We start from the raw sequence: 10,105 nt of genomic DNA, 5'->3' as shown, positions 1-10,105 counted from the left end.
AAAATGTATTTTTTCTTTAAACTAATTATTTCTTCTGGTAGAAATTGGTTTCATCCTTACCTCCTCCTGGTGGAAAGATTTTCTTCACTTTCGCTCATCACTAAGACTCTGCTGGAACCTCCCTGACTTGCTTCATGCATTACTTCAATCTGGAAAATGAACACAAAGCAGAGATGTCTGACTAAAGGCTTCTTTTCATCTACAATACTTTGCTCTATATAATAACAGCCAGATAGCAGTCAGTAGTGGCTTGCTAGTGTGGTCTGTCTCCAGAACAGCCAGTATCTTGGAGACACACATGCTACAAAATTCCTGCTTAGTAGCATGTCCTATTCATGATGTAGATCAATAAGAAGTCACATGTATGCTCATAATACACTTTTGTTGCTGTGTGTACAATGATTTTTGTGCTGAAGAATTCTAGTGGAAAAGATTTCTAGTATCTGTAAGCTCATAGGAAGTTTTATATGAAGTCAGACTGTTGGTTCCTGTTCTGACAACTCTCAGTGGCTCTTTGGGATCTCGAGCAAAGTCACCACCTGTTTCTTGATCCTTTCTGCACTAGATTGATCTTGGTCAGTGTTTTTTTCTATGGCTGAGCTATGGCCCCTTCCCTGTTGCAGTTTTTATTATAGCCTAAAAAGACGTGGTTAAGCCCATCACCATCCTCCCATAGGCTGCTAAATGATCCAATTCTACGTGCTGAATAAATTCAGTGTTGTTGTTGTTTTAACAGATCTTAGAAACTTTATTCCTTGGACTTGGAATTTTAATTTCTACAGTTACTTGTTTTAGAGCTTTTCTTCATTTTCCACCTGGATTTAATTTATTAGAACAATGAAGCTGATAAACAAAGCAACAGGAGACACTCATAATTTATGGGTCTAAGTATGATTGCCTCTTTGTTTACTGTGAGACAGTGATACTGAAAAATCACCCCCTGAAATTAAAATCTTTTAATGCTCAGAATGGGGGCAAGGAGAGATGGAAGCGGCTTAGGACATTTTCAGAGTTTAAGACTCTGCCATGAATATTTTTATCAAAAAGCTAGGCACTAAGCAAAAAATAGTGGTGGTAACTTGGTTTTTCTCGCTTGGAGACTGTACCCAAAGTAAGAAACGACCTTCCTACCTTAATTCCACCTTTCATCTTCTTTACACTTTTCTTTTTCGACAAGTCTGCTTCAGAGATGGATTTGGGAGGACTAGAAATTTCTACTGATTTCCTGTTGGCAGCTGAAATAAGACAAAAAGCCCCATATAGTATCAGAAAATGCAGCACTACCAGAAAAGTCCCCCCCATGAAACCAAGACCATGAAGTGTTGGGTCACTTCAGAGCAGGGGTTTGTACTCTACAGTCTGTGAACTTCATTTAGGTGGTCCGGGGCAAGGCAGGATTAAATATTACTATTGATTTTTAATTGCATTTAATTGCTGCTTTTATTTCTTACATTGTATTTTATATTGCCATTTGAACAGTCATTTGTCCCAGCTGGTGAGAATGGAGCTTTTTAGAAGCTGCTGTAATTTTGGTGCATAAATTTGAAACACATTGAATAAATATTGGTTCACCCATGTATGATCATTCAATCCAACCAAGTATGAGAGGCTCATTCTCATTAATGAGATGCAGGGAGGGTTGAAATTACCGACAGAGAAACAACATGGGAAATAACTGTTCCGCATGTGGATGAAACAACATAGTTACTATGAGAGTAGAAAAATGAACCAGCTATTGTTATTCCTGAACAGATAAGGGGTGAGAGGACACGGCTATATAGTGTTTGACTTGGATCTGAGCCCATTTGCGCACAAAACTGAGTTCATTATCGCTCTTCCTTTCACTTGTCCCTTGAAAACAGGGAAGCCCTTAGGGATGGATTATGGTGGAATACAGTGAAGGGGTCTGCAGATGGAGTTGGAAGAAACTGCCCTGCCTTAGAAGTGAAGGGTTGGATGAATGGAAGAGCAATTTAGAATGTTTAGGTCTTGCATTTTGAGCTCCAATGTGCAAACCTTTTATGGCAGCATAAAAGATGTTCATAGAAGGAATGAAGGAGAGAGAGAATAGGTCCTAGTTGCCTTTAATTAAAACCTCCTTCACAGCCAGTAATGCTGGTGAGAAAGAAACCAGTTTGCCTTCCTCAAGGTTGCCCATCAAAATAATAGGAACATTTTGGTTTTTATATGGCGCCTTTCCCTTACTCAGGTGCGCCCTTGCACCCTGCTACCGAGAGCACGCATGTGAATCACCCACCCTTCCATTCCAGTTTCCCCCTCCCTGTACCTGTGCCAACATGACAGCATGGAATATGTATTCTTTTATCTGAAACATCTGATTATTGCAGGAGGAGCCATCATTGTATCCTTCATATGTTGTACAACTACAATGTCCATCATCCCCAACCAGCATGATCAATGGGTAAAAGATGATGATGGGAGCTGTAGTTCAACAACATCTCTGGGGGTTCCGTGTTGGTTCCTCCTGGACTATGACCATTGTGATGCATAGGTTGTTGTTGGCACCCATCTGTCTCAAGAGACAATGGAGTGTGCCTCGGTGTGACGTCAAACCACAAGCCTGGGCAGTGTGTATGGAGGTCCTGGGCTGCCCAGACAAGACTTCCCTCTTGGCCTTACTGCTGAGGTCCAAAGGAATGCAGAGCAATACATTTGGCACCAGCTTGGCTGCAGGAGTTGCCAGAATGAGGCGTACAAAGCTTCATCCAACCATCTTAAGGACTCCACTCTGGATTTGTGTAGGGTTTATTCCAGGCATAGGCAAACTCTGGCCCTCCACATGTTTGGGACTACATTTCCCATCATCCCTGACCACTGGTCCTGTTAGCTAGGGATGATGGGAATTGTAGTCCCAAACATCTGGAGGGCCGGAGTTTGCTTATGCCTGGTTTATTCCTTAGTCTTTTCTTCTCCCAAAGATATCCCACAAGCAGTGTTAGAAAGTGAGATACGAAAGCTAGGAGCTAAATGGCACCTTAAACCTAGGTTATGGGTGCAACAATGGAATGCCTAGGCACGCTTTTTTATAACAAGAATACAAAGCTGAAAACGAATGAACTGCAGCTAAAATATTAAGTACCTTTTTCACATGATCTAGTCTTTTTCCTGCCCACCCCCTAATATTCTTAAGAGGGTCTTTTCTTCAGTCTTCAGAGAGTAGCCAGAAGTGGGGAGGCAGAAAAAGGTCCTCCTTTCCTTCCACTCTGCAGTTTTAATCTGAAATCTTAGGTGCGCTACTGCACCCAGAGCTCAGAAACTGCACTAATGAAATTCCCTTTCGCAAAATGCGCCTAGAACAATGGGAGTTTCGAACACTGCCCACAAGGCAGTGGAAACTTAGGGTCAGAGTTTTCCTTCTCCTAGAGGGACTACCTTCCCAGGTTGATGCATTAAGTACAACCACAAAAAACCCTGAATAGGGCTGCAGACTAAATCTCGTTGGAAAGGTAAACACTGACCATCATGTGGACATGGTGGTGCACTTCTTAGGTCGAAGATTGGGTAGCTGTAACATTTGCTAGCTGATTACCAGGTGGATAAGCATGATTGCATAAGCAGCCTTCACCACCAACCTGGTACCTTCCAATGCTGGCTGGGGGTGATGGGACTCATTAGCCAAAGCATCTGAAGGGCAACAGGTTGAAGAAGGCCGGCATTGCGAATCTCCAAGTTTGCAGAAGTTGAGATCATAAGAGAAGCCTGGTGGGTCAGGCCAAAGGTCCATCTAAGTGCAGCTCTCAGTTCTCACGGGGGCCAACTAAGATGCATACATATGAGAACCCCAGAACTTGCTGCCAGGAATAGGCAACAATAGGATGAGGACTCTTAATGAAACTGGCAGATCTGCACAGCTTAATGGCAAGTGATGGTGTCGTGTGGCCAAGAACCAGACCCCCAAATCTCTATGGGTTCATATCTCACTGAGCTCATTGCATGGCCGTAGGAAAGCTGCTCTTTCTCTCAGCATTAGCCTGCAACGAGGCAATGATCATAGCAACCTCTTGTAAACATTTGTTACAAGGTTTATGGAAATAAGGTTTGAGCAGTAGTGCTTTGAACCGGGCCAAGCCCAGCACACTAACCATGTTCTGAGGGCTCAGTGAATCTCTGTTTTTACTGCTTAGACAGGAAAGGGGAGTTCGATTTCCAGGGTATTAGAGATCATTCACAGCCAATAAAGAACATTCACATTATTTTGCCAGTGCCTGACAACCCCACCAAAACTCACAACACTGCAGATGTATAGAATGTATTCTGTTAGGCACTTAGCATAATAATACCGTTCATGATGTTGCCCATAGAAAATGCAGCCACTGTCTTATATTATTTTGATTGACGTATGTTATATATTGTACTTTTATTGTATATTTATTTTGGCAAATACATATTAATGCTGTTCAGCCCTTTGGGAACCTCTGGGCTAAAAAGTTGTATATAAATAAACTATACCATAATAGCTAATTCAGCTATTCCTGGAGGCGGGAATGATAGGGGCTTTGTTCTTTTTATTGATTTTGAGAGGAATCTCCAGTGAGGCCACTTATACTATAAAAGCATCCCTGAATAAGAGGAAACCTTGGTGATCAGGGTTTCAATCTCCCGTCCTAACTTTGACATATGTTACAACTTCCCTATACAGAGGGAGCCAAAAAAAGAAAGAGAAGGCCTTTCCCTCACTTCTGTTTTTAAAATAAACATTCGAGGTTGTAAGGAGCTAGTGGCTTCCCCAAGAGACAGCGATGGAATTCACATCTGCAGCATTTCCTGAGTCAGCTAATCTCCCCCTGGCTCGCTCTACTTTCATCTTTGCTCCAGACGCTTTTCATTAAGCGGTTTTCTTTCCTTTTTGCACACCACCAACAATGTGGGATGCCATGATGGATCCAACAGACAGCCGGATATTTGGACATGGGATATGACTCGCTTCGGGTTTTATTATGCTTAGAAGGACTGGACGGACTCCAGCTGCGTTTCCCTTCAAAACGAAGCTGCTATGTCAGCTTCCGGGAGCCAATTGGTGCGGCTGAACTGCACAAATCTGTGGATATGGACTTGAGCACACATGTGCAGTATTTGTGGCGTGCTAAGGGAGTTGTGACATTGCTTCCACATGCATCGTAAATGTAGCTGAAGGGCAAACTGGGTGCACAGAAGATGGCCTCAGCATATCGGTGCATGGAAAATTCTATCTAGACTCACACTCCATCAACAAGGTTGCTGCAGGTTATGCCAGCTCCTCTTTACAATCCTTTCCCCAGCAGGCAAATCCTTCTTTGTTCCAACAGGTCTTTGGCCACTAACTGGCTGTTCTGGCAGGGTTTCCTGAGGGTGGGTGCTATACCTTTCCTCCCCTTATGATTTTAAGTGGCTTGATTGATTCCACCTTTCTCCCGAGTGTAGGACCCAAGGCGGTTCGCAGCATAAATTACCGTATTTTTCGCCCTATAGGACGCACCGTCCCATAAGGCGCACCTAGTTTTTTTGGGGGGAAATAAAGGAAAAAAATTATTTCCCCCCCAGGCGCGGGGTTGGGGAAGCCCGAGCTTCCCCCGACCCCAGCCCCCAAACAGGCAGCTCTCTGCAAGCCGTGGGAGCCCAGTGCTGGCTCCCGCTGCTAGCGGAGAGGTCCGCGAAGCCTGGACGCGCTGAGCTTAGCGCGCGCAGGCTTCCGCATGCAGGCACCTCTCCGCCAGCAGCGGGAGCGTTCCCGCTGCTAGCGGAGAGGTCCGCGAAGCCTGGGCGCGCTGAGCTCAGCCCGCGCAGGCTTCGGCATGCAGGCACCTCTCCGCCAGCAGCGGGAGCGCTCCCGCTGCTAGCGGAGAGGTCCGCGAAGCCTGGGCGCGCTGAGCTCAGCGCGCGCAGGCTTCGGCATGCAGGCACCTCTCCGCCAGCAGCGGGAGCGCTCCCGCTGCTAGCGGAGAGGTCCGCGAAGCCTGGGCGCGCTGAGCTCAGCCCGCGCAGGCTTCGGCATGCAGGCACCTCTCCGCCAGCAGCGGGAGCGCTCCCGCTGCTAGCGGAGAGGTCCGCGAAGCCTGGGCGCGCTGAGCTCAGCGCGCGCAGGCTTCGCCATGCAGGCACCTCTCCGCCAGCAGCGGGAGCGCTCCCGCTGCTAGCGGAGAGGTCCGCGAAGCCTGGGCGCGCTGAGCTCAGCGCGCGCAGGCTTCGGCATGCAGGCACCTCTCCGCCAGCAGCGGGAGCGCTCCCGCTGCTAGCGGAGAGGTCCGCGAAGCCTGGGCGCGCTGAGCTCAGCGCGCGCAGGCTTCGGCATGCAGGCACCTCTCCGCCAGCAGCGGGAGCGCTCCTGCTGTTTGCGGAGAGGTCCGCGAAGCCTGCATTCGCCCCATAGGACGCACCCAGATTTCCCCTTCATTTTTGGAGGGGGAAAAGTGCGTCCTATAGGGCGAAAAATACGGTAAAATGGACAGAGCCAAAGCACATACAACGGATATAAATTTGTAATGTGTACTTTGCCTCTGTCCATTTTAATTTATGCTTCGAGCCACCTTGGGTCCTACACTCGGGAGAAAGGTGGAATCAATCACTTATAAATGCCAGCCCCCCAGAAGTGCAGGCATGTCTTTCAAGCCTTGGATTCAAAAGGGACAGAAGGCTCACTAAACATCCCATTCTTTGCCATACCTAATGTCTATTGTTGTTCTTAACATTATTAAAAGCAATTTTTATTGGTTTTAAGAAAATGCAAAGATTTGGGATAATTGTACAATGTAGCTTACAAATCTTAATCAGGCATTTTGTTTTAAAAATGTGCAGTACAAAAAAAGCAATAAACAAAAGAGTGGTCAGGATCGGAGCGGGGGAAGGGACTGTTCGGCGCATATTTAAACATTACTTAATAAACAGAAAATGGAAAGTCATGTTTTGAGTTTACACATTGGTATAGAGAGATAGCATATAGGGAGAGGGAGGATCATCATATGTGTTTCATCAAACCAACCACAGACTTCTGAAAGCTGGGTGCGGGTCCAAATGGTGCGAGTCATCCTTTAGGTAAAGCTAAAGGTACCCCTGCCCGTACGGGCCAGTCTTGACAGACTCTAGGGTTGTGCGCCCATCTCACTCAAATGGGCCAGCGCTGTCCGAAGACACTTCCGGGTCACGTGGCCAGCGTGACATCGCTGCTCTGGCGAGCCAGAGCCGCACACGGAAACGCCGTTTACCTTCCCACTGGTAAGCGGTCCCTATTTATCTACTTGCACCCAGGGGTGCTTTCGAACTGCTAGGTTGGCAGGCGCTGGGACCAAACAGTGGGAGCGCACCCCGCCGCGGGGATTCGAACCGCCGACCTTTCGATTGGCAAGCCCTAGGCACTGAGGCTTTAACCCACAGCACCACCCGCGTCCCTGAGTCATCCTTTACATACTCAATAAAACCATACCATGTTCCAAAGAATTGGTTTCTTTTGTTTGGTTCTCTTGCAACTCTTAATTCACAGGTAACTTTTCCAACAGGGCTCCTTCCCACCCTTTGTCGTGCCATGTTAAGAGGATAGCCCTGGCTAAATATTTCCAGTGCCTTACCTAATGTGGCTGGCCGGATGCTTTTGGGTGATGCCTTACCTAATGTGGCTGGCCGGATGCTTTTGGGTGATGCTCGCTTTGGTGACGACTCAGGATGTGGGGCAACGGGCTGCACTGGGCGGGTCTGCTTGGCTGCCAGCTTCTTCAGGCTCACTTGCCTCTTGTCAAACATTTCTTGCACATCTTCCAGCTTTTGTAGAACTCTTTGGGCATTGCTCTGGTGGAAGAAGGCAGGTGCAGAATATCATTATGGGTTTGGCGGAGGGTATGTGTGTCCATCTGGATGAGACCCTGAACCCCTTCCAGGCCTGCTTTGAAACTGTAAGGTGAAACCAACCAAACCAGTTCCTTTGTTAAACTGATGGCTTTGGCTGGCCAGTTAAGTACTACTATTTACCATATGCACAGAGGTCCGCTCTGTTGCTATAGACACAAATGGATGAGCCTTATCTCACCTCTTCTAGGAGGGAGAACAATATGTCAAGGGGAATTGGGCATGTGGGAGTTGTGTGTGAGAGATGGATAGCTATTGGTCTGCTCTTTGCTAGACTTGCAGCTCCCCTGGAAAGCAAGCGGGGAAGAAGGATCTGTTGAGGTGTTAAGACTGTGAACCCCTCCATCCTATGCTCAGGTTGCACATGTTTGTAAATAATCCTCAAGACTCCGCAGTCTCCATTGACCTTCACTCCAAGGAAACCAAACCTGGAGAAGCACTGGAACCCCTGCAGTCCCTCGCTGTTCCGACTTTCTTGCACCAGAGAGCTTTAACCCACTTTAATGGGGGAAACCTAAATTTCTGGAATGTGCTTGAATACCTCTTGCAAAATACTGGCAGGCCGGAGGCAGCCTATGACTCTGAATGCCAGAATCACAAGGGGGGAAAGTGCTGTTGCCCTCACGGCCTGCTTGCGGGCTTCCCAGAGGCATCTAGCTGGCCACTTTGGGAAACAGAACACTGGCCTAAGCAGGAAGGCCTTTGGTCTAATCCAGCAGCCAGGCTCTTCCAGTGCCCTTACCTTGATCTCTGGCGTCAGAATCGTATCAAACTGATTGTAGAACTCCTTTGCAGTCAACAGCTGGTGGTCCTTGGCGGTTTCCAGGAATCTCTCGATGTCACAAAGTGCCGTTTCAGCTCCCTCTTGCGACTGACACTTGTCTACAGCTTGGGAAGCTAAGAGGTAGATCCCAGCTTCACACCATTGGCTTGCCTTGAAAGGAGGAAAAAGTGTGCTGTTAAGAACGTCTAATGTTAAGGAGTCTTCAGTCTTTCTAGTCTGGGCAAAGAGCAGCCCAGTGAAAAAAGTGGAGAGGGCTCTTGTACCTTTAATAAGTGCATGCCTTCAATGCAACTATTAAATGTGCAGGAGCTTTGTCCTCTTTGGCTACCCCACACGAGCAGTGGCACTTTTTGGGAAGGGCAGGGGGGCAATCCAACACCATTGCTGTGTTGCAGATTCCACATATTATTCCTGATACGGAAGGGGGGGCATGTCTTCTGCACCTCCTTCGCTACAATATATCCATTTATTTCCAATTGTCAATGTCAAAAGGGACTAAAATCTATAAAATTCATAGAAAATCAACGTGCCAATTTGCTCAATTTCTCTAGGACTCCATGACACCTCCCCTGTCCTCCATAATCCCTCAAGCAAGGTGTCAAGACCTTAATCCTGTCAAATCACTCTGCCAAGCCTTTCCTCTGGGCAATGCCAGGTGGCAGACTATGCATACATGGACCATTGTCTTCTCATCACCGGTACTCAGGATGTGCTTATCTGCGCATATCTCCAGCTCTGCATATTCCCCCCTCCCTCCTCCATATGTTAATCCTGTGTAACCCAACCTCTTCTTAATATATTCATGATGTAATCTGTGTAACCCAACCTCTTCTTAATGTATTCATGATGTAACTGGGATGGATTTTGCACTGTATTCTGGGACATGGAGGGAAGTTTCAAAAGTTCATGTCACCCCTTTCTCGCTGTTCAATCTCGCCTTGAACCTGTTGCGCAATAAACATGGATCTTCTGCAGTTTGCTCCTGTCTCCGGCTGAACTCATTTTCCTCCGCAGGGACCCGCGGACTTAGTCCGACGAGCTGGGTGGCAGAGCAGCCTCGCACCCAGATTTTACCGTAACATTCCCTTAAGAAGGACCTATGTGTTGGGCCAACTCACTGGTTCTACACAATGGCTGCATACACACCATACATTTAAAGCACTGCTCCCCAAAGACTCATGGGAACTGTAGTTTACTCATCACAAAGCTACAGTTCTCAGCACCCTTAACAAATTACAATTCCCTGGATTCTTTTTTGGGGGGAAGGGTGTGCTTTAAATGTACGGTGTGTACACAACCAGTGATTCTTGGTATAAAAAATTTAAATCAAGAGTACATGCAGGGCTTTTTTTTTTCAGCTGGAACTCACCAGAACTCAGTTCTGGCACCACTCAGATGGGTGCCATTCACATTATAAGAGAACAAGGGAGGCGTTCACAGTGAGTTCCGCCACCTCTTTTTCTAGAAAAAGAGAACTGAGAAGAAGTA

General features: G+C 47.0%; 1 protein-coding gene across 11 annotated transcripts in view; it reads right to left on the bottom strand.

Moving 5' to 3' along the window:
- MCF2L2 (MCF.2 cell line derived transforming sequence-like 2) overlaps window positions 1–10,105 on the bottom strand; it is a 206,138-nt gene that overhangs the window by 124,354 nt on the left and 71,679 nt on the right. For all 11 annotated transcript variants that reach the window (XM_083441929.1, XM_083441932.1, XM_083441938.1 and 8 more), the window contains 4 exons: window positions 8,576–8,767; window positions 7,599–7,776; window positions 1,132–1,235; window positions 61–149 (listed from right to left, as the gene is read on the bottom strand). In XM_083441929.1, the coding sequence (XP_083298055.1) occupies window positions 61–149; window positions 1,132–1,235; window positions 7,599–7,776; window positions 8,576–8,767 (563 nt within the window). The remainder of the gene's footprint in view (window positions 1–60; window positions 150–1,131; window positions 1,236–7,598; window positions 7,777–8,575; window positions 8,768–10,105) is intronic.

This window comes from Podarcis tiliguerta (assembly GCF_965153285.1).
Source record: "Podarcis tiliguerta genome assembly, chromosome: 5".
Classification (NCBI taxonomy): domain Eukaryota; kingdom Metazoa; phylum Chordata; class Lepidosauria; order Squamata; family Lacertidae; genus Podarcis; species Podarcis tiliguerta.
This window is presented reverse-complemented; position numbering and strand designations above follow the sequence as displayed.